General features: G+C 42.5%; 1 protein-coding gene across 1 annotated transcript in view; it reads right to left on the bottom strand.

Annotated features, from left to right (window-relative positions):
- A2ML1 (alpha-2-macroglobulin like 1) overlaps positions 1 to 24411 on the bottom strand; it is a 39024-nt gene that overhangs the window by 7202 nt on the left and 7411 nt on the right. Inside the window, 27 exon segments of the mRNA XM_032854925.1 lie at positions 1318 to 1532; positions 2731 to 2893; positions 3070 to 3112; positions 3114 to 3142; positions 5114 to 5270; positions 5622 to 5703; positions 5861 to 6037; positions 7440 to 7523; positions 7893 to 7944; positions 8645 to 8713; positions 8715 to 8767; positions 10126 to 10252; positions 10381 to 10609; positions 11268 to 11388; positions 11795 to 11888; positions 13222 to 13279; positions 13281 to 13378; positions 13950 to 14099; positions 14619 to 14764; positions 15015 to 15075; positions 17404 to 17631; positions 19443 to 19610; positions 20807 to 20916; positions 21251 to 21365; positions 22110 to 22236; positions 22945 to 23029; positions 23515 to 23674. Of these exon segments, the coding sequence (XP_032710816.1) occupies positions 1318 to 1532; positions 2731 to 2893; positions 3070 to 3112; positions 3114 to 3142; positions 5114 to 5270; positions 5622 to 5703; positions 5861 to 6037; positions 7440 to 7523; positions 7893 to 7944; positions 8645 to 8713; positions 8715 to 8767; positions 10126 to 10252; positions 10381 to 10609; positions 11268 to 11388; positions 11795 to 11888; positions 13222 to 13279; positions 13281 to 13378; positions 13950 to 14099; positions 14619 to 14764; positions 15015 to 15075; positions 17404 to 17631; positions 19443 to 19610; positions 20807 to 20916; positions 21251 to 21365; positions 22110 to 22236; positions 22945 to 23029; positions 23515 to 23674 (3201 nt within the window).

The raw sequence follows: 24411 nt of genomic DNA, 5'->3' as shown, positions 1-24411 counted from the left end.
GCTTCAAATCCAGTGTCTACCTCCACTAAATCACCCCCTACACCAATAATAGGTCATTTTCTCTGAAACAAGGTAAAAAAAAGTTAATAGCTCCTCAGAATTGGGTAAAATCTCGAGTCTGATATGAAAGGGCCCCCTTGGTATAAAACTGCTTTAACATTCTAAACTGAAGTCCCGTTATGCTTTAGCTAACCCAGTTTCCCCAACAGTCATTCTGGACTTTTGCAAACTGTTGTCTTGCACAAGCCATTTCTCCTTCCTTTCAATAGCTCTGACTCAAAATCATACATACCCTTTTATTTTATCTATTTTTTTAAATCTATTTTTTAAGTAGGTTCTACACCCAATGTGGGGTTTGAACTCACAACCCAAGGACAAGAGTCACATGATCTACTGACTGAGCCAGCCAGGCATCGCTACATAGCCTTCTAGATCTATCTCAAATCCATGCCCCTGAAGACCTCTCTTATCCTTCAAGTTTATGGAAGCTCTCTTTCCCTTTTGAAATGTGTTGTTTTGTACCTTTTGTATATTATGTTATATAACCAAATCCTGCTCTGTAATTCTAGAACTTTTCCTAACTTTACTTCTAGTTTATAAAATTTTAATTTTTTTAAAGATTTTATTTATTTATTTGACACAGAGAGAGAGCGAGAGCGAGAGAGAGAGAGAGAAAGCACAAGCAGGGGGAGCAGGAGAGGGCGAAGTAGGCTGCCCGTCGAGCAGGGAGCCCAATGTGGGGCTTGATTCCTGGGCTCCAGAAGCATCACCAAAGCCAAAGACAGGCATTCAATTGCTGAACCACCCAGGCACCCCCTAGTTCGTAAACTTTTTTAAGAGTAAAGATTATATATCTTATTGGCTTCCCAATACATTCAATAGTAGAAGGAAGTAAACCCGTAAAACCTTGCTTTTATGCTTCCAATCCCATAATTGGCTTTTAATCTGTTAATCTATAATTTAGCTATAATTATATATGTCTTATTCACATGTGGTAAAACATTGATCTCATGACATTTCATACTCTAAAAAGAGAAAGAGCATTAAATGCATATAGTACTATATATGTGTTCACATGACCCAATGTTATGAATCCTGTATCTTTTTCACATGCTTTTCTCCCTCCCTATAGAATTATAAGTCCCTTGACCTAGAAGTCAAGGGCAACAGCTTTGGTTTTTTTCCTCTCGCAAATATATATAAATATAGGTCACTAGGCTAATCTCATATTGAGCTCATTATTGTTGTTGTTTTTCTTATCTCTACACAGGACCTAATAGTACCTGAAAAGTGGCAGTTGGAGAGCAGGCTATTTACCTGAGTAGAAGAGAAGCCTCCATATGCATTACGTTGCTTGGCCAACCAAGCCACTATGGCAGTGGCCTTGGCGATCTCCTTTTGAGTCAAGCTGGCTTTGCTAAGCTGGGCCAGTAGGACATATGCTGTCAATTCCCCATCTACAGCCTCAGGCTGAGACCAAGGTCTGACATCCAGGGATGGAGCAGGCTTTGGGCTCCAGTGAATGGACTCTCCTATGGGAAAGCAGCATAATTAGGAAGGTCCTAGAAGGAAATGATTTCTCATATTCAATTTGTAAATCTTAGAGCAGAGCAAGTACCAACCAAAAATGAAATGGGTTAGAAAAACATATTTCTCAATATCTTCTGATATATTAGCCATAATGTTTACATAGGGATGTGTGTACCTAAGTGTGTATGTAGAGCCATACATCATTCCCCAAGATGAAACTGACACTATCAATAAATGCTTCCACCAATTACATGAAAACCACTCTTACTAATTTATAAATTCTCATGCTAGTGGATATAGGCAAGTAGAAACATATACAAATCTTACGTGTCTGGGGCATTTTTTTGGCTTATAGAATTTTAAGTTTAATTTTTCAGGCTTTCTTTTATCTAATCAAAAGTTTAACATTTTTTTTTTAAAGATTTATTTATTTATTTTAGAAAGAGAGAGAGAGTGTGTGCGCCCTTATTGGGGATGGGGCAGAGTGAGGAAAGAGAGAATCCCAAGCAGAGTTCCGGTCAAGCACAGAGCCTGACACAGGCTCCATCTCACAACCCTGAGATCATGACCTGAACTGAAACCAAGAGTAGGACCACTGGATGCCTGAGTGGCTCAGTCAGTTAAGCGTCTGCCATTGGCTCAGGTCATGATCCCAGGGTCCTGGGATCAAGCCCCACATAGGGTTCCTTGCTCAGCAGGGAGCATTCTTTTCTCTCTCACTCTGCCTACTTATGCTCTCTCTCTCTCTGACAGATTAAAAAAAAAAAAAAAGAGTAGGACCCTTAACTTACTGGGTGTGGAGTTTGCTTAACATTCTCTCTCTCTCTCACCTTCTGCCCCTCCCCATGCCTCTCTAAAAAAAAAGTCTCAAGTTTAACTCTTACCCAGTCAACCTCAGTGATCTCATACCAAAGAACTGTTAAAGACCTACAAAGGGGTGATTTTACAATGCCCAGGTCTTCTGACTAGCTTCCACTGTCTCTTTCCTCTTCGTGTTAAAAGTATAACAATACCTTTTAAGGACTTCCATGGGCTTTCTCACAAAACTCTCAACAATGATTTAATGACTTTACAACTCTTCCTAAAAGGAATTCTATATATGATAGAATATATGTGGGACTATGGGGACTGAGAAAAACTACAGGTAACTCAGAACATATTTTCATAATTAAAAAAAAACTCCTAACCCAGTCAACATACCTGAGATAATAGCCTGCTGGTCTAACTTTTCAAGGAGAACATTTCTGATGTCCATCTCCCCAGCCAGAGAGAATGTATAAGCTAGGAGGGCCTGTGCGTAGAGGCTGGTAGTGGAGGAAACTGAGCCTTTGAGGCACTGCAGACCCTGACTCACCATCGGGGCCTGGGAAGTAAGATGAAGAACTTAACTGATAAGGCATTCCTTGGAAAATGGGAAGCGATGAGAGAATCGTCATATCCTTTTTGAGTTTACAAGGGTGAATAGGGATTAAAAGTAGGTGAATTCCTCTAGAACTAGGCACAATAAGGATATAAAGAGGAGGAGCTAGAGACACTCACATGTGTGGTCGTTCCCATCTCCAGCAATGCCACTGTGATGTACGGTCAAGGAAATCTCATCATCAACGCCGCCCTAGAGGGTGACAGGGAGACGGGTCAGGGCAGCAGCCAGCATGGCCTATGTGAGAATTGTATGCAATTTGCAAAAAGGCATCCCCTCCGAATGGGTGGAATACTTAAACAAACAAGCAAACAAACACAGCCCAGGGGATAGGGAGACAATCTCTCATTCTCAGCTTCTTACTCAATCGTGTCTCCTCAAATGGACATCCACTCAAGAAGAAAAAGGCCCACCCTCTTCTCCAGGAGAGACTATGTGACATTTGCCTTGTTTAATGCCTTTCACAGAAAGAGATTAGCAAGTTTTTAAAAACAGCTAATCTAAATTGTTATCCTCATTTTATAGATAAGAAAAAAAAAAGGTTAAAGGCTTGCTTGAGATTACACAGTTAATAAGCAGCAGGACTAGGATTTGAACACAGGGAGTTTAGTTATGGAGTTCCCGCACCACACCACTGACCTTGCTACACAGGGGATGGGTTTCTTAAAAGACTGGCCAGGTCTGGTAAGAAAGGAAGAGGAAAGATCTCTGGGATCTTGGGGTCCAGCCCTGGCTTGGGCTCCTCCCACGTGTACTTCACACAGTGCATAAGAGGAGAGAGCCTCAGGGGCACTAATAAAATCCTACATAAGGAAAACCAGTGAATCCTATATAGAGACTTTTTTTTTTAATGCCCAAGATTTTTAATCCAGGCCCTAGAACAGCACTGTAAATGATTTCTCAAGCAACATACCCACAGATCTTTCTTTCACTGGGTATATTCTGAATTGAACAAATTCTCTGGAAGCATCCACACCTCATCCTGTGTTTAGGAAGGGGCAAGGGCAATGTAGCGAACAGACCAGAGCAGTGCCTCTGGAGGTCAGCGGCTGTGGTTCAAAGGACAGTCCTACCATCCATTAGCATTCACCTTGGGCGATTCACTTAATCTCTGCTCCTTAGTTTCTCTCTCTGTAAAATGGGATTAATAATGGTATACCAGCAGCTAGCTCATTAATTTGTTGTAAACATTAAATAATATCAAATAAACAAAGTGCTTAGAACAGTGCCTGGCACAGAGTAAACCTCTTACAAAAAATACTGGGCCGCCTATCAGTCTTCACCAGAGCAGACGGCCTTGCTGAAGATTTAGGGAAATAGTAAAAAAACTTCTAGAGAGAACTTTCAGAGAACTTCTAGTCCAGTGGTTCTCACACTTCCACGAATATCAGAACCACTTCAAGGGCTGGTTAACACTGCACATGTATTTATTTGTATTTTTATATTGTGAATTTTTTCAGTGGAGACCTAGTACTTATTAAGTGTATGTTCCTGATTATATAGTTCTTGCTTTATTATCACATAAATCAGTCTTCCTGATTCCAAAAGCAGTACACATACGCACAAATACACACATTTGAAAAAGACCGCTCAAGGGCTGGTTAAAAGTACAAGTTGCTGACCCACACTCCCAGAGCTTCCCAGAGTAGGTTCAAGGTAGGACTGGAATTTGCATTTCAAACAAATTCTCAGGTGCTGCTGATGTGGCTGATCTGAGGACCACACCATGAGAGCCACGTGCCAGTACATATTCCCATTCTACAGATATGGAAGCTGAGTCTCAGACTGGTTGAGTATGGTGACCAAAGTCATCTGGAGCCAGGGCTGAGACCCGAAGAATGCTGCTTCCCAGGCTTATGCTCTTTTGATTCTGCTCAGTCAGAAATGCAAATTCCGGGATGCCTGGGTGGCTCAGTGGGTTAAAGCCTCTGCCTTCAGCTCAGGTCATGATCCCAGGGTCCTGGGATGGAGCCCCGAATCTGGCTCTCTGCTCGGCAGGGAGCCTGCTTCCTCCTCTCTCTCTGCCTGCCTCTCTACCTACTTGTGATCTCTGTCTGTCAAATAAATAAATAAAATCTTAAAAAAAAAAAAAAGAAAAGAAATGCAAATTCCTCCCAGACAGGTAGTGGGCTGAAGGTGGGGTGGGGGGGGTGTGGTTTGCACCTTCATAGCTGTGTGAATGAGCCTTCCCACAATGGCGTAGCAACCGCTGGGGAGCTGCTTTCCTGCCAGCCAGTTGAGAGCATCCTGGATATTATTGTCATCAATGAAGATGAATTCTTGAGCTTGGCCAAAACATTTGGTGACAAACGCTGTCAGCCTATATGGGTAAAGAGGGAAGTGTGGCATGAAGGGGGATTTCCTAGCAAGGGTACAATAGTTCTATAGTTTATTTTGGTACAGGGTTCCAGAAGGGGATTAAGGAAACGTAAGACCATAGAGCCTAGAAAAGGGAGGTATTGATGGGCATTAATGGGGACATGAACTGGGGAGGCACAAGGTCAGGAAGAAGGGTGAGGGGCTTGACCATATGTGAGGCTGAAATAAACAATATTAAAGAGGTAGAGAAGATGGATAGGAAAAAAAAAGGGGTTAAGAGGAGTGGTAGAGAAATAGTTCCATAGTTCCAGGAATTATGCACTGGGGTACATTGAGAACTGGGCAATATTACCATGTGTTTCCATCTCCATCCTCCTCCCCAAAGGCACTGTATGAGCCATCTCTACGTTTGTACATTAGCTCCTTCTGGAACTCTGGGAAGCCAGGTATGATGTTAAATCACAGGGACAACTTAAAAAAACATGGCTTTCAAGGGTGCGGGACACTTCAGGGGAAATTTCCCTGTTTCTTATTAAACTAGCATTAAAGTTTAGAGAATGTGTCCAAGAAGAAAAGATTGAACCAACTCACCTAGGTTCAAGAAACCCACTGCCCGAGACCTGATTTCCTTTGTCAGCAGCCTTGCCTTCTCCAGATACTGCAAGACATAGATTATAGGAGCAAACAAGACCATGTTCTGCTCCCCACAGCCTCTTGGCATCTGCACCAGGTTGTCTGGGTTCTGTAGGGCTGTGCCCATAATGTCTCCTGAGATCCAAAAGGAGAGAGAAAGTGATGGGAGAGAGAAGAAGGAGCCCTTATGAGTTACTGTCATTCATTCAACAAACATGTATCAGCGACCATTTAGTTGATTACCTACACTGTGCCTGGGAGACAATAAGTCAAATACAGTCTTTACCTCAAAGGATCGTAATCAGAGGGGCAAACAATGACAGAACATTGCAGGTAAAATTCCTTACAAACAATTGCAATGTAGCACTATAATACTGGGTTCATACAAGGTGCCGAAGTACACAGAGAGGTACACAGGCTACCGAAGGGAGTTCAGGACTTTTAAGAAGATATGTCAGCAGAGCTGGTGAGTGACGTAACAAAACCCGCAATACTCAGACTCAATCTCTAAAGTCCTCCACCGTCTGTAAATACATTATCCTCCAAAGTGCCATGTTCCCCCCAACCATACACAATCCTGACACTGTTTTCCAGGGATAGCTACTGACTCATCCATATATTTATTTTATAAACCAGTAAGCCTGACATAAGCGGCCCATTAAGATCGGCACTTTCAGCATCAAGCTCAGTTCAAATCTATAAAGAGGTACTAAAGGTAAACTATTTGGCAGGAACTATACTAGGACATGGCCCTTACCCTCAAGGACCCCACAAGGCAGTGTGAAAGACAGACATAGACAGTGAGCTATACTACAATCAGATGACTGATAAACAACAAATAAGATTCAGTAGAGTCCAAACAGAGAAATTTTAAGCTGGAAGGGATCTCGGTAGGGACTAAGAATAAAGAAATAACCTAACATGTCCAGGGCTCCTACTCCCTGCTAGATATTATGGTGGAAACTTTATATTTAATTTTGACACCAGTCCTAAGAGGTTGATTATCATTAGTGTCTTGCAGAAGGGGAAAAAAAGGATCAGAATTGTTCACTTATTTATTCAGGTCATCTGGCTATTATATGGCACAATCCCAGCCCAGTTTTGTATGATTTTCAAGCTCAGTCTTTTCTACTCAATTCCCCTCCTTGCTCAGAAGAGTGAAGTGTCCCATCTGTGTAAATATGCTTTTATCTTCCCTAACCAAACTCAGATACATAAATTCCTCACTTTCTAAGAGGCTGCTATAAATACTGTGTTTCTTCTCCCCTCAATTTATAGACCACCTGAACCTAAATACATACGGAGCTTTGTTGACCTTTAACTTCCTCCTGTCCAGACTCCTTCCTGTTTTTGACTCTCATATACATCTAATCCCATACCTATAGGGTATATATGCCAACTATACAAAATAAGTTCTTCTGTCACATGCCTTCCTTCAGATTGGTCCACATGCCCCAACCCACTCCATGCTTTGGCAAATTTCAGGCCCATTTTTTTTTGTTTTGTTTTGTTTGAGCAAGAATCCCTGGCTATTTACCCAGAACCGTAACATAAGCCTTGCTTGAATCAGGAACAACATCTGCAGGGAGCTCCAGCGAGATGGATTCTGAAGCCACTTGTCCTATGAGAGGCAGAGAAAAGGTGAAAGTAGGGAAGGTGGAAATAGAGCGAGTTCAAAACCCAAACCTTAGAAAAACTTTCTGTGATCCAGGGTTTTCTGTACCCAGTGCTTTTTGTGGGTTGGAGGCAATTTTTTTTAACCTGTTAATATTGTTCTCTGCTGAAAGTAAATTACCAAAAAAAAAAAAAAATGTGTTGCACATTTTTTCTTCTTTACCCTGTCTCTCAGCTAATTGGCCCTATTGGGGACAGCACCGCAGACAGCACCTCTCCTATCCCTTCTTGTCCTGTATATTCCTCCCTTGGCCTACAAATAGCTCCTGTTGCTGACAGGAATTCTCAGTACCAACCCTTCTCTGCATTCACCCACCTTTTGGGCAAAGCAGTGAGCTGTATGTCTTCTCCACAAGGACTCCCTCAGGCTGACATGGAGACATAGGGGGGAAACAATGAAGATGAATGTCAGGGCAGATGGCACTGAAGGAACAGCAAATGGGAAGGGAAATGGGGAGAAGAGGCCCTCCCTGGGCCCCCAGGCTTCTCAGAACTGGAGAGGATATATTTTCTCCTTGAAGCTCCCAAGAACTACACTTCAATGCAGGAATGGGCCTATCAATAAAATTCTTTCTGGGCAAGGGCTAGAGCTAAGGACAAGTTTAGGAAACTCCTAAGAGGCAGGATTGACAATGGGGTCCATAATGGGATAAAAAAGCAGTTAATAATGATATTAGAGATCTTAATAAGAAAAACTAACATTCATTGAGTGTACCAGGTACACTCAATGCCTGTATTAGGCACTTTCACAGAGCACTGGAATGGGTTAAGCAAATATTTAAAGGCAGAAAGGGGCCACGGAATAAGGAAGGTAAGCTACTTGATTGAAGTTGGAGTTAGACAGCTGTGAAAGACTAATTGTATGGCTAGACACGTAAAACATTGCTGGGGTGACTGCTACCTCCAAAGCTAGGTCTACAAAAATCTCACAGAAAGAAAGAAAGAAAGAAAGAAAGAGGAAGGAAGGAAGGAAGGGAAGAAAGAAAGGAAGGGAGGGAGGGAGGGAGGGAAGGAGGGGAAAAAAAAATAGGAAAGAAGAATGGGGAAAGGAAGGAACAGAAAACTCACCTTGACCAGAACTGGTTTGATGAGTGAGTCACTCTGGCCCTTTGCTGGAACAAACCCCTTTTGCCCCCCCACAGAGTTCACTGCTGTCCAGAATCTTAGTAGTAATGGTAAAGTTCACATGACCTGGAAGAAAGAAGGGGAAAGGAAGGCATTAGCCCTATTGCCAGAGGTACCAATGAGGCCTCTTCCCATTTAGACCAGTGCTTCTTAAACTTAACAACATGCAAAGACCTACAGATCTTGTTAGAATACAAATTGATTCAGTTCATCTGGGGTGGAGCCTATATTCACATTTCTAACAAGTTTTTAGGTGACATCAATAATGCTGGTCCAGTGTGGCAGGCAGACTGTAAGGACCCCCAGTGATCCCTGCTTCCCAATATCTACATTGTTGTGTAAGCTCCTCTCAGAGTGGGGGCTGGACTAAGCAACTCACTTTTAATCAGGAGGCTAGGGCAGAAGCAATGAGATGCCACTCTGGGACTAGGTTATAAAAAAGGGTATAGCTTCTGTGTCAGGCACACTCTTTATCTTGGGCCACTTGCTCTGCAGGAAGCCAGCTGTCCTGTCCTGAGGCAGCCCAGTGGAAAGACTCATGTGGTAAGATACTGAGGGAGGCCACTAGCCCCCAGCTGAGGCCCAGAACTACAGCCTGTGAGGGACAGAGGCTTTGGGAGGAACGTGGAAGTGGATCCTCTCCCAGTTGAGTCTCCAGGTAAAAACACAGCCTTGCTGACAGCGTGACTTGTATTTCCTGACAGACCTTGAACCAGAGGCACCCTCCTATGCTCTGCACCTGGATTACTGGCCCATGGAAACTGTGTGATCAGAAATGTTTTTCTTTTAAGCCTCTAAGTTGTTGGGAGGGTTTTTTTGGTGTGTTTTTGTTTTGTTTTATTTTTTTAGGATTTTATTTATTTCTTAGAGAGAGAGCATGAATGGGGACCCATCCCAGAAGCCCAAGATCTGACCTAAGCCAAAAGCAGACACTTAACTGACCAAGCTACCCAGGTGCCCCAAGCCTCTAAAGTTTTAGGGTGATTTGTTAAGCAGCAGTAGATAACTATACATCTGAAGACCATACTTTCAGTTGCCAGGGTTTTATCCTAGGAGCAAATGATATCTAAGTGTTATTGTGATGATTAAATGAGTTACCACTGTCAAGCAGTTAGAATAGCAGCTGGCCCATAGTTAACTATTTGATAAGTAACATTACTATATATCCCTTGTCCTGGCATAAATATTAAAAGCTCCCCTTTTCACATTCAAAATTGTCTAGTTTGGATAATTTTTTGGTCATCCATCAAAGAGCATTTTCTTATTTTTTTGTGGCATAGACTTAGGAGGGAAAAAAATAGAGGCAAATAAAATGAGAAAGAACTAGAGAATAAAGCAAATGCAGGAGAGGAAAGGATAGAGTTCTCAATCACTGAGCTTTTGCTCTGTGTTTTCCTTGCTTCTCTACTGCTTCCTTCTCTTACCTAACTTGGTAGCAGTGATATTCCAGTGATAGCTTTTTGCTTCATCAGCACATAGACAGCTGGAGCCCTGAGAATCTGTCCATGATTCCACCTGGTACTCATCTGATGTACCCAGGTTAGTCTGAACCTGCAGATGTTTAAGAAATAAAGGGTCCGAATACAGGAAACAACACAGAGGCTTAGAAAAATATGGGGGTGGAGGCACACCCCATCTCTCTCCCAGGGACATCTGCTTCCTGTACCTCCAACTCTTACCCTGATGCAGTCCTTCAGATAATTGAAGATGGTGGCAGTAAGGCGAAAGGATTCCCCATGAACTACTGAGTAAGGGAGAGTCAGCTCAACAAAGAACGGCTTGAAAGCAGTCAGTCCAACAGTAGGTGAAAGACCAAAGCCTCTGGACTAGGAGGTACAGAAAGTCACGGCCTTCCACTCAGTGATGGTATCAGGAACCGTGACATGGATAGCCTCCTTCCCAGAGTCACTGTGAGAACATGAGAGCCCAGGTGAGGCACACAGCAGGAGAATATTGTGAATTAAGCTATAAATTTACCTACAGAAGCCGTTGTTGTTGTTGTTGTTGTTGTTGTGAGGGGCGGGGCAAAAAGGCACCTGAACTGAAGAACATGCAAATCTCAGAGTATGAATGTTCAGGTGAGTGATGATGTATGAATATGGGAGAAGGAGGTGGTGCCTGAGGATGTGAATGGGTGAGTGAGAGTAGGGGGTCATGTGTGCTGAAGAAGTCAGTGCCCTCTGAACCTGTGAGGGGATATCTCACTGGAGTTTTGACTGCCCTTTCTCTGATGGTTAGTGATGTTAAGCATCTTTTCATGTGCCATTCTTCTGGCTTGTCAAAATGATCAGGTAAGCAGTGGGCAGGAACTGATGTCAACATGTGCCTTTCCATCTGTTGGACGTGGACTCCGAATGCACTGTCTGCACTGTGTAAATGTGGAGACATGTGAGTTCATTTTGAGGGATTGCCTGTGATTGCCTAAGAATTCAGGAAAAAAGAAAGTTCCCATGTCCCCATGAAACTCTCTTGATTTGAGACTTAGATTCATTAAGAATTATCTGAGTCTGAGTTTACTGCTGACTCCCCACTGTACAGTCTTACTGTACCTTGAGGCATCACTTACCCGATAGGAAACAGATCCCAGAGCCAAGTCTCCGGGAAGTACTGGCAGACCTGAAAGTCCTGTGACTGAAGTGATGAAGGTGACGATGACCCAAAACTCGCTTCACCAATACCATAATTCACTAAGGAGAGCAAGAATAAGGGAATTGGCGGGAGGGGGGTGCTGGTGGCGGACAGAAGACTTCTGTTGTAAGAAGCAGAGGGACTACTAATGAGAAATTCAGTGGGAAACAGAGAACATCCAGTCACAGACAAGGAGAAAGGACCACTGAGGAACTGACTAGTCTTAAGGCCATCGGAGGGGAAGTGACAGATGCGGAGGTTGGGCCAGGGGATGAGCATGTAAGGGCTTCAGGTTTCAAAAGTTCTCCCCAGGGAGAGAGAGCCAGCTGCCTCATCTATGACCCACAACCCACTGCCATTCTGAGGCAAGAGGCTCAGTGCAGGAACAGGAAGCAAAGAGTTAAGTGTTCAGAGTTCCATGATTTAAACATCTCAAGAGAATCCACAAGCCACACAGTAGCTTACCTTCAGACACTGCAGTGCTATATTTTAAAGACTGATGACTGCAGTCTACTGGCTTCTTAATTTTGGCATTGGACAGTATTTTCAGGCCCATACCCTGAGAGGCACCAAGGAAACCAGAGAGTGAAGTGTCATGGTGGTCCCCTCCCTTATTACCAGGCCAACTGCCTAGGAATCCCACTCTCAAAGGACTGAACCAAGACATTCTTTTCCTATTAATTTTGAGACTAGTGGTTACTACCCAATACCCCAATACTCAGCCACCAAGGTTCTGTTCGCTTTTGTCAGCTAATGTGAATATCAATGTCAATTTTTAAAAATATATACATATATATTTTTAAATATATACTTTACATATACTTTTTAAATATATACTTTAAATGTATACTTTGCAAAATGATCACCACAGTAAGTCTAGTCAACAACCATCACCATATGTAGTTACAAAAAATTTTTTTCTTGGGATGAGAACTTGTAAGATCTACTCTTTAGCAACTTAAAATATGCAATACAAGGTCAAGCACACTGTCACCATACTGTACATTTCATCCCCAGGACTTATTTGTCTTATAACCGGGTGTCTGTACCTTTTGAAAACCTTCACTTATTTTGCCCACCCCCAACCCCTGCCTTGGGCAACCACCACATTTTTCTGTGTATCTATGAGCTTGGTTTTGCTATTGTTGTTGTTTTTTAGATTCCATGTATAAGTGAGGTCGTATAGTATTTGTCTTTCTCTGACTTATTTCACTGAGCGTAACATCCTCAGGATCCATCCATGTTGTCGCAAATGGCAAGATTTCATTCTCCTTTTTTACGGCTGAATAGTATTCCACTTTTGTCATTGCCAAATATGTTTAATGCTTCTTCCAAAAATTAGTCACTGGGTCATTATTATTTGCTTTAGACTGAACTTCCCAAGGGCAGGAACCATATTGGCTCAGTCAATCCAACAAAAATACATAGAGTATTATGAAGGATCAGTCATAGAGAGAATACAAAGATGAGCAAGACATGGTTCCTGACTTCAGAGGCTTCCTGGTCAGTCTTGGGCCACAGCATCCCCAACTTCTACTCATAAAGTACTCAATTTCTACTCATGAAGTACTTTTTATAATAGTAGTAAGAAACCTCTGGTCTATCTTTCCTCATTTTTCCTTCTTGGCTGATCCCATGGAAATTAGTTTGTTTGGGGACAGAAAGAGGCTGCACACAGCCTCTCAGTGGCTCTCTTCCAATGCAATCAGGCGACTGGGCCCCTTCTTCAAGCACAAGGACCATGGGAGGTTACCTCACATATCAGGAGTTTCTTCCAAGATTTTATCCTTTCGGTACCCACATGAATCTCTCTGTTTTTTTAGGTGTGGACTTTCCTTCACCCCCCACCCAACCACCACTGTTTCTATAACAAAATGGGTAAGAACATCTACCTGAAAAAAATGGAAAAGGTCCATTCCTTCAGAGACCCAAGGCTTCCACATAACAGAGGGGCTGAGGGGCGTGCCAGGAGCCAGACATTGGACACTCATCATATTTAGCCACGTGATAGGGGTAGTGACCATACGAGAATGAGAACATCCTATAGACCTGAAATAGGAGGGGAAAAGGAAATAAGCTACTGACACGGTGAAATCAACTGAGAAACTTCACTCAGATTCTGGTGCCACAGTTCACTGCTCTTGTATTATTTCTCTTCATTACTTCAGCATTGTTCCTATATTTATTCCATCATAATCCCTTCCTACTTTTTTTGTTTAGTAGGCTCCAAGCTGGGCTCCAGTGCGGGGCTTGAACTCATGACCCTGAGACTAAGACCTGACCTGAGATCAAGAGTCAGACGCTCAAACAACTGAGTCACCCAGACACACTATCCCTTCCCTACTTTCTAAATTCTGATCTCTTCCTCACCTTTTTCAATAATTTGTCACCCTTACCTCCTATTACAAATTTCCTACCTCTATGTGCACATGAACCACGCCTTTTTCATACCACCATTTGACTGTCATTTCCACACCAGCTTTTCTACCACCTTATGGTGGTACAGTATTTCCCTCAGACTTTCCTTTCCCACCCCGCTGAAGCCCATCTTTTATTCTAATTCAGTCAAACCATCTTCTCTGTCAAGTCCCTCTTTCCACCCCATTGGCAGACTACTCACAGAATTGTTGCTCAGCTCTGTCTCCGGCCTAAGCAGTAAGACGCTCTCATCCACAGCCCGGACTGCACACGGGGACCCAGGAGCTGCCCGTAGCTGTAGTTCCAAATCTGCTCCTGGAAGCTGCTGGGAAGGTGAGAAGCCAAGGGAAACCTGTGGAAGGAAAAAGTGCAACTTGGGGATCAGGTCAGCCTGGTGAGAAGGGGAAGCCGTGTAATTTGGATCATCAGCCAATATCTCCCAACTTTGGTATTCAAGCCCAATCCTTCACTTTTATACTGATGTGTTGTTGTTGTTTTTTTTTTCTTTTGTAAAGTCTAGCCCTTTCAGAACTTGTGACTTGTGGTACAATTGGAAAAAGTGAGCAGCATAGCACAGAAAAACATAGAAAGTTTAAGAGATCCCCCCAAAAAAAGTTGAAAAAAAAAAGTTTAAGAAACAAAAACTAGAAAGAAAGAATTGCTATATAGAATATATAATTTCCTAGCACACCTTCTTAAAAAGAAGTGGGAGATAGATTTCAACAAAATATACTGAAGACATAAATACAACAATGACATCCACTTTAATATAATCTTATTTCCCTGCCCCTGCCTTATCTCCAACCCGGCACATACACGATCTCTCTCTATGCCCAGACCTTTTCTTCACCTTTCTCAACTGCCATTTTACCTGATTGTCAAAACACATCTCTACTGAGAACTGAATCTGGTCAGCTATAATGCCTCCACTGGGAAAAATGGCATAGATCACCAGGGAAGGATCAGGGGCTAGTCTGGAAGTGAAGGTCAGTGAGAGGGAAAAAGAGCCTTTTGTTCCTAAAAAAGAAGAGGGAATACACAGGGATGAGAACACACACTCGTCTACTGACGACCTCCAACCACATGTCTGCTCTTCTCCTTGGGCCTGCTGCTGGCCTCATGGTGCAAGTTACATCATATTTTCCTGTTCTCCTATGGTTATCGTTAGTGTTCTACTCTCATTGCTGCTTCTTTTGCTTCTAGTATAACAGCATTTCCTGGAAGCTTAAAGTATCCTTTGGTTTTCAACAGAAGCATGAACACTCACCTTCCTTCTCAAAGTTCAGGTGTTTCTGCCCCTCCATCTGCAAATGCCCTTTCCCTATTAACTAAAAAAGACCAAAAACAAAAACAAAAAAAAATCAACAGCAGGGAAGTTATGAGAGTTTAGCCTTGACTCTAGCCTAGAGCATCCCTGCACCTCTCCATAAAGAGAGTCTCCTTTCATATCTCCAGAGCCTGGGTCAGTACTTCATGCAGCGTCCATCAGTTGGTCAAATGGCAGATAGTGCCAAAAGCCCTGCTGATTCCTCCTCCAGGAGGTTCTGCCTGAGAACCACAGGGGTGCATGGAAGGAGACAAAGATCATGAGTACCTCACTGCCAAACAGAAGAGAAACCATTCTTCACAATGGATAGCTGTCACCAATTCTTGAAAATCTCCAGGTTTTATTCTCTTATGATCCTTATAGCACAAAGTTACCTAAAATTCATCTTCATCTTCATGACCTTTTTTTTTTTTATTATACTTAATCCAAAATTCAATGGAAATGAGTGTGCTTTAAACTGCCTTGAGCCCTTCTGACATTTGACTCTTTGGAGGAGAAATCCCCTTTGTCTGAGTCTCCCTTACTGTTCATTCCCTTGAAACCAAATTCAGTGAAATTTTCTAAGCAGGGCTGTCATCTCAGACTGCTGCAAGGGCCCTGTGGCCAGCTCCTGGGACTCCTGGCTGACACTCAGCCCTTCTACACTGATCAGCTGGCTACTTCTCTGGGGTCTCACCACACCCCTGTCCTAAAGGCAGGCGAGTGCCATCACTCTGACTTCACTCTGTTGCACCAGGATGATTGTTTCGGCTTGACAAAGACACTGAAATGAATCAATGTGGAGAAAATCCCTCAGAAACTTTGAGAGGATGGTAAGAAAATGGAGACTCTAGGGCATCAAATCCAGGATTTACACAAATCTAATTTCTCATTGTCACCAAGATGACCATTAAAGCAGCTTATATTTATACATTTCTTTCAAGCTACAAGTTACAGTTTTACACAACAAAGCTGCTATCTGTGTTTAACTTTTATCATCTATTTTGAAATTTTAACCAATGAAACACAGTATGAAATTTATTCTGAGTCCCATCCCCTCCTTATCCTCTTCCCAACTCACCCACCCAGCTCCCGTTCAGTCCCAACCAGCAATGTTTTATCCTTAATTCATTTTATCCTCCCACACAATTTTCCTGTTTAAAATCGGTTTTTTTTCCTCATTTCCTCCCCCAATCCTTTATGCCTACACTGCAATACAATAGCCACTAGCCACAAGGGACTGCTGGAGCCTTTGAAATGTGGCTACTATAAAATACATAACCAGCTGAAATAAAAAATGTGAAATATCTATTAATAATTTTGATGTGGATTTCATGTTGACATCATCATATGTTGGATACACTGGGTTAAATAGATTTTTTTTTTAATTTATTTACTTATTAAGTGATCTCAACACCCAATGTGAGGCTCAAACTCATGACCTAGAGACCAAGAGCTGCATATTCCCCTCAACTGAGCCAGCCAGGTGCCCCCCCCCGCCGCAAAAAATATATATATATATTTTTTTTTTAAGTTTTATTTATTTATTTGACAGAGAGAGATCACAAGTAGGCAGAGAGGCAGGCAGAGAGAGAGGGGGAAGCAGGCTCTCTGATGAGCAAAGGGCCCGATTCCAGGACCCTGAAATCATGACCTGAGCTGAAGGCAGAGGCTTAACCCACTGAGCCACCCAGGTGCCCCAAAAATATATTTTTAAAATTAGGTTTACCTAGGGGCACGTGGCTGGCTCAGACAGTTAAGCAGGGGATTCTTTTTTTTTTTTTTTTTTTTAAGATTTTATTTATTTATTTGACAGAGAGAGAGAGCACAAGCAGGAGGGAGAGGCAGAGGGAGAAGCAGGCTTTCCACTGAGCAGTGAGCCTGATGCAAGACTTGATCCCAGGGCCCTGGGATCATGACCTGAACTGAAGGCAAACGCTTAACTGACTGAGCCACCCAGGGGTCCCAAAGTGGGGGATTCTTTATTTCAACTTGGGTCAAGATCTTGGACTCCTGGGATGGAGTCCCAGGTCAGAGTCCACACTCAGAAAGGAATCTGCTTGGGATTTTTCCTCTCCTTCTCCCTTTGCCCCTCCCCTGACTGGTGCATGAGCTTTCTCTCTCCCTCTTTCTCTCATAAATAAGTAACATCTTTTTAAATACATAAAATGAAATAAAATTGGTTTTACCTATTCTTTTAATTTTTTAAATATGGCTTCTAAACACTTTGAAATTACCTCTGGGACTCGCATTAGGTCTCTAGACAGTCTACCCCCTCTCTCTGGCTCATTCTCATCACTTCCTTTTCTCTCCCAGAGCACTTTCACCAGCCCTCATTGCCCTGTCTCACATAGTAGGAGAAGATGACTTCCTGATCAGGGTTCGCATCTGCAGGATCGATGTAGTAATCCACCAGCACTTCCTGGGGCTGGCCACACGCCAAGACTCCACGTAGCCAGTGGATGCCAACGAAACTCCGAGTTGGGTTGTAGAAGGGCTGCACATGCAGATAGCCATTTCTGTAGTAATGAGGCTTCTGTCCCGGATTATACACCGAATTTTCCATTTGGAATCTTCCCTAAGAAATGAGAAAAAGAAAAAGGCTCTTCACACATTCTCTGACCCAAGCAAGCCCATGGACTTGTTATGGTTTTCACAGATCTCTCAAATCTTCACTGCCTAAGAGCGGCATGTAGTTATTTCACTGGAGGTCCAGCCAAGGATGTTTGAGAAATCCACAACAGCAGCACTTCAGTAGGCAGAGGAGTGAAATAAGGGCTGAATTACAGCTGTCAAGTAATGGGCAATTGTGGATGATAAACTTTCTGGGACTGATGCAGGGAATATAGATAAGCATGACTAAGATTATATAGAAATTAAAGAATATATCCTAGGGATGAGAAAACAAGGCATAAAGGATAATGAGATTAAAAATAATTATTTCTAAGTAGGATGACTGAGTGATGCCTGTGTAAGAACTAAATTAGCCACAACACAAATTGTATGTGTTTTCTTAAGTAGTATAGCTCAATGATTGCATTAATGGCACAATCCGTCCCTCCCCATGTTCATGTCCTTTACCATGTAATCATTGCCCTTCTAGTCTAACTTCAGGCCTACCATGTGACTTGCTGGGAATGGGATGTGAGCATATGCCAGTTTGGAAAAACCCTTTTGGGTCCACTTTTGCTCTTGTATCTCATTGTTGCCATCAGAATATCCCTGGGATAGCTTGCTGGAGCATGAGACACTGGCCTTCATCCCCAAACATGTAAGAAAGTCCACCAAGATCAGAAGAGCTGCGTATCTGACTACCCCAGATGCATGAGCAATAAAGCCTTGTTGTTATAACACTAAAGTTTTGTAGTTGTTTGTTGAGCAGCATTATTTCACAGTTGATTACTGATATGAATAGTTTTCCTTATAAGTCATCCAAAATGTAGAATTTTCTTCTTTGCCATTTTTATGAGTAATGGCCCAGGGCAGGTGAGAAGAGGGAGATGGAAGAAAATGACTCTGAACTATTTTTTCCTCCCTACTCTAATTTTATTTAATTTTTTAAAAAAGATTTATTTATTTATTTATGTGACAGAGATCACAAGTAGGCAGAGAGGCAGTCAGAGAGAGAGGAAGGGAAGCAGGCTCCCCGCCAAGCAGAGAGCCCGACTCAGGGCTTGATCCCAGGACCCCAAGACCATGACCTGAACCGAAGGCAGAGGCTTTAACCCACTGAGCCACCTAGGTGCCCTGCTACTCTGATTTTAAATACAGGATCAAAATAGAGATGGGGATAAGTTTTAAGATGAATTAGTAGAAATAACAATTTTTAGGGTGCCTGGGTGGCTCAGTGGGTTAAGCCTCTGCCTTCGGCTCAGGTCATGATCTCAGGGTCCTGGGATCGAGTTCCGCATCGGGCTCTCGGCTCGGAAGGGAGCCTGCTTCCTCCTCTCTCTCTCTCTGCCTACTTGTGATCTCTCCCGCCGTCAAATAAATAAACAAAATCTTAGAAAAAAAAAAAGAAATAACAATTTTTATCTGAAGCGCCATTTATTAGATTGATATTAAAAACCAAAAAAAAGAAAACAAAACAAAACCTTGGGGCACCTGGGTAGCTCAGTTGGTTGGGCATGCTACTCTTGGTTTTGGCTCAGGTCATGATCTCAGGGTCCTAGGATTAAGCTTCATGTCATGCTCCATGCTCTGAGTCTGCTTGGGGTTCTCTCTCCCCCTCCCTCTGTCCATTCCCCCTTCCAAATAAATCTTTTAAAAAACCCCAAAATTTTGTCAAGTGGGAAGCAGGACTGGTGAGTGATGGAGATGGAATTACAGAAGAGGGAGGAGAGGAGAGAAACAAGAAAAGTTTGACGTTTTCCCTCAGGGAAGTCTTACCTCCAGAGAAATATCTCCCCCACTCCAATTAACTGTATCCAGCTTGAAGGGAGCAAGGCCATCATTGTCTGTAGTTAGGGTCTGGTTGATGGTTCCATTTGTGCCATAAATCACCAGATATACTGAATGATTCTTGAGAAGGGAGCCATCATGGCCCCTAACTCTTATCTAGGGGATGAAGTTTATTGGGATGTTAGAATTAGGTTTGGAGTAAGTTCAAGTATGTGATAAAGTGAGGGGATAAAAGAAACTCCAAGAACACATTTCAGGAGGGAGTCCAGAAAACAGGTAAATGTGATTCAAGTGTTGGAAACTAACATCTATAAGGAAATGAGAAACACACAGGAGGAGCTCAGCCTGGAGCAGAAGTAGACTTGCCATGTAGCTAATGAAGCTTTAAGACCCTTCATTTACACAAGCCCCTTCCAAGGCTCTCTGTACATTGTATTGCTTTAATTTTTTTTAAACAGAGTCCCCTTCCACTCCCAAATTGTATAATCCTTAGGCTCTAAGAAGATCTGGATTGTTCTTGGTCTAGAGAAAAGATGACTAAGGATGGGCCTAAATGGATCTAAAAATATACAAGGTTATTGTGTGGAAAAGTTATTTGGAACTTAAAATAAAAAAAGATAGATTGTTAAGTATCAGAAAGAAGACAGGAGGGAAGCCTGACTGGCTCAGTTTGGGAGAGCATGTACCTCTTGATCTGGAGGTAAAGCGTTCAAGCCCCATGTTGGGTATAGAGATTACGTAAATAAATAAATGGGTTTTTTTGTTTTTGGTTTTTGGTTTTGCTTTGTTTTATTTTTTTAAGAAAGAAAGAAGACACCAACAAAGGAAATTTTTTAAATCTCTGAAGAAACTGCTTAAGGAGCTATCAATGGCTCTCTGTTAAGGAAAGTTAAACATTAATCTTGCTTAGGGGAGGAGCCACACTAGATGATTTCTCTAGACACCTTGCAGTTCTAAAATTCAAAGATTTGTACATTAGGAGACCCTGGCATTGCCAAAGGCAATAAAGTCACATTAATGTTCAAAGTGCATCTCATGTGAGATTAAGTCTAGCACAGCATAAGGAATTAAGAGTATATACTCTGGATCCAGGCTGCCTGAATTTGATCCTAGTTACCACTTACCAGCTGTATAACTTTTGGAAAATCACTTAACCTTTCTGTGCCTCAGTCCCCTCATCTGTAAAATGGGGCCAATAATAGTTTCTACCTCACTGGGTAGTTGTAAAGATTAAATAAGTAAATATCTGTAAAGTACTTAGAACAATGCTAAATTAGCTATTATTATGTCTACAGGAAGAAGGCAACGGTGGATGGTTAAGCATTTTTTGTGTAGAGACAAGTTCAACATACCTTGCCACTGAAGGGGAAATTGGGGTAATAAAAGCCTTTGGTGTCTTCAAAGGTTATTGATCCCACTTGTGAAGAAATGTAGATATCCTGAGTAGTATTGGCTTCTACTCCTGCAGAGGGAAACCAGATATATGACAATCGAAATACCTGATATCCTCATCTTCATGTTTAACATAAAATCCCTGAAAGGACAGTGCTACTAGAAGTATGAAGCTGAACATATTTCTGGCCAAAGATCCAAACAAACTCTTCCTCCCCAACCTTTTGGGAAAACAGGTAACAGATGATAGACTGGAGTCTGGCACTTCCCTCTGACTATGACCTAGGAACAGAGTCATTCACAAACACTAGTGAGGGTAGGTCTTGAGTCCTCCGAATAAGTCTATCCCTGGAACAGGCCTTCTCCTTTCTCTTTTCCTAATGAACCAAGACTATCCCACTTACCTCTTCCTTCCTCCACCACAGTAGCCACAATATTGATGGTGTGGCTGTACATGTAACCAGTGAGGTTGAAAGTGGACATGTCCACAGAAGCAGAGAAGCATCCTGTTTTGTCTGTCTAGTGAAGCAATCAGGGGGCCAAAAAGAGAGGATGAATAACCTAACTTTTACTCCCGTTTCATAACGCACTATCGAAAGAAATTCTTATCTCCATGCTTTGGTTTCTCCATCTTCAAGACAGAAAAACTCCCCTATAACATAGAGTATACACACCAGCAACACACAATCATGAAACAACTCTAAAGTTCCAAGATATGGGAGGGGTGGGGGGGAAACCAACTGCAGGAAAACTGTACCTCCCAAGGATTTAGGTTAATTTCTTGACTCTAAGGCAGATTCTAAAAAAGACTTCATCTGTTTAGAGTAAAGAAGACTGCTTTGTTCTTTGGAACTAGGGCAATAATTGTATGAAATGATTTCTACTTTGGGCTTTTTACTGCTTTTTATTTTTTAACCACTTTTCAATATTTTTTTCTTTTTTCAGTTTTTATTTAGGTTTCAGTTAGTTAACATATAGTGTAATATTAGTTTCATTAGTAGAATTTTGTGATTTATCACTTATATATGACACCCAGTGCTCATTACATCATGTGCCCTCCTTAATGTCCATCACCCAGTTACCCCATCGCCCCACCTGCCTCCTCTCCAGCAACCTTCAGTTTGTTCTCTATAGTTAAGAGCCTCTTTTTCTCATGTTCATCTGTTTCAATTTTTAAATTCCTTTACCACTTTTTAATATTGATGTTTAGCTATTCATTAGGACATAGAAATAAGGTTCCTTTTCTACATCCCATCTACTCACCTGTCCAGAAAGATTCCTGCACTTGTCAGGTAGCTGTTCCCGTCCTGCCTCTGGAAAATGGTAAGTATATGCCTTTTGACACACAAATACCTGTGCTGTCCCCAGTATGGGCTTTCCGTAGGTGTACCTAACCCAGAAAAGCATGAGAAGTCAGAGTTGGGAGAGTGCACTTGAGATCCAACCCTCCTCTTGTCCCTTCTTTCCCCTACTCCAACTTCTTAAAGTACTAACAGTCCTTCCCTAGTCTTGTTCACTTCCCTGCTTCACTCATAGCCTTACGATATTGCACTATACAATAAGTACCATCTAAAGGACAGAGATGGTGTTTTCCCTCTACTTATTCCTATTTCTCCATGGGACTCAATATTGTTTTCTGCATAAGGTAGACACTGAATCAATAATGCTGACTCAGCAATGGAAAGTAAGAGCAGAGACACAATTAGAAAATGTGTTCTTAGGGGTTCCTGGGTGGCTCAGGTGGTTAAGCATCTGCCTTTAGCTCAGGTCATGATCCCATCACCCTGGGAACAAGCTCTGCCTTGGGAATCCCTGCTCTGCAGGGAGCCTGCTTCTCCCTCTCCCTCTCCTGCCACTCCCCCTGCTTATGTACACGGTGTGCTCTCTTTCTGTCAAATAAATAAATAAAATCTTAAAAAAGAAAGAAAGAAGTAAGGAAAGAAAGAAAATGGTTAAGTCATGACTTTGGGACCATATAAAAATATCTTACATTTTAACCACTGCCTCCATGCCTCCACAACACTCTTCCCATAACACTCCCTTTGTCAGCTTCTCAATACAGTTTTACTCTTTACCAGATCCAGAGCTTTACTCCTACCTACAACAGATTTTCACTAAGAAGGATTCCTCCATTGTTGATAATTGCCTGGGCTCCACCACATCCACCTTAAACTTAGGCAACACTGGAGAGAGTGGAAATAGATGTGGGAAAGGAAAAGAAAGAGGATTTGACCATACAGGTAGTAGACAGAGGGGTATAAAAACAGTCATACTTAAATTAATTAAATTAAGGGGGGAGTATTAAAGCAAAATGCTCCCAAAGTTATTAGCTGGTTTAGCCTGGATTCAAAAATAAATTTAGGGGCACCTGGGTGGCTCAGTGGGTTACAGCCTCTGCCTTTGGCTCGGGTCATGATCTCAGGGTCCTGGGATCGAGCCCCGAGCCCTGCGTAGGGCTCTCTGCTCAGTGGGGAGCCTGCTTCCCTTCCTCTCTCTCCCTACCTGCCTCTCTGCCTACTTGTGATCCCTGTCTGTCAAATAAATAAATAAAATCTTAAAAAAAAAATTTTTTTTTTAAATCCCTCCCCATAGTAGATTTTACTTTACCTTTGCCGATTTGGGGACAAGATTGTGTCCAACATTTTGACCTGCTAATTCTCCCACCTACCATATTCTTCCACACTGAAGGTGCCAAAGGCCGTGCCCCCAGCCACTGCTACTGTATAGGTTCCCAGCGTTGCCTCTGGTGCCAGCTGGAAGGAGAGGTCTACAATGCCTTACTCAGGCACCACTTCCAGCCACTGTGCGATCCTGTTGCTATTTGGATCCTGTGTTTGTTAGAAAGAAACTCATGACATACCTGCCTGTTTTTCACTCGGCACTGCAAAAAGCAGGTAAAGACACAAAGTGCAGGTAAAGAATCCCACTCATTGCTCATGACCAGGAAGAACAGCTCCCCATTTCAACTATAATTTTTTTTATTACTAAGCAAAATAATTTTCCTATGGGTCTGACCCCATTTGGGATGAAAAGCATCCTTGTGGATTCAAATAATCAGACTGAGTTCTCAAATGTGTTACTGCCAGTTTCAGAAAGTGGGCTTTAGGACGTCCTTTACAAAGTGCTTATTCTTGGTAACTATTTAGGGGCAATGCTGAAGGAATTTAGCACAAGATACCCGAAAGATAATCTAACAGAACCATGGAGGGGTTGCTGTGGGCAGTCACCGTTCTAGACCCTTTCCTGCTTAGCACGTCCCACAGTATCCGTGTCCTACTCAACTGCTGAGTATCTATGACGATAGCGATTAGAATAAGAGGAGTACCGAACCAGGGCTGGCCCAGAAAAGTCACAGGAATCAGGGTAGGAGGGCTAGTCACAGCAGAGTGGTGTCCTTCTCTACAGAGGTTCAGGACCAAGGGGGCAGGGGGCACAGATAGGAGAACAGGCTCAGCTGGGGTGGAGCTCTGGGTGCTCAGTACTGGGGCAGAGTCTCAGGCTCAGGGCCGTGATCTCAGAGTTGTTTCTGGCTTTAAAGCTTAGCACTAAATTCATTTCCCCTTTC

The sequence above is a fragment of the Lontra canadensis genome, unplaced genomic scaffold (assembly GCF_010015895.1).
Source record: "Lontra canadensis isolate GAN:19392208 unplaced genomic scaffold, GSC_riverotter_1.0 scaffold9, whole genome shotgun sequence".
Lineage (NCBI taxonomy): Eukaryota > Metazoa > Chordata > Mammalia > Carnivora > Mustelidae > Lontra > Lontra canadensis.
The sequence above is the reverse complement of the archived record's forward strand: the minus strand, read 5'-3'. Positions and strand labels throughout refer to the sequence as shown.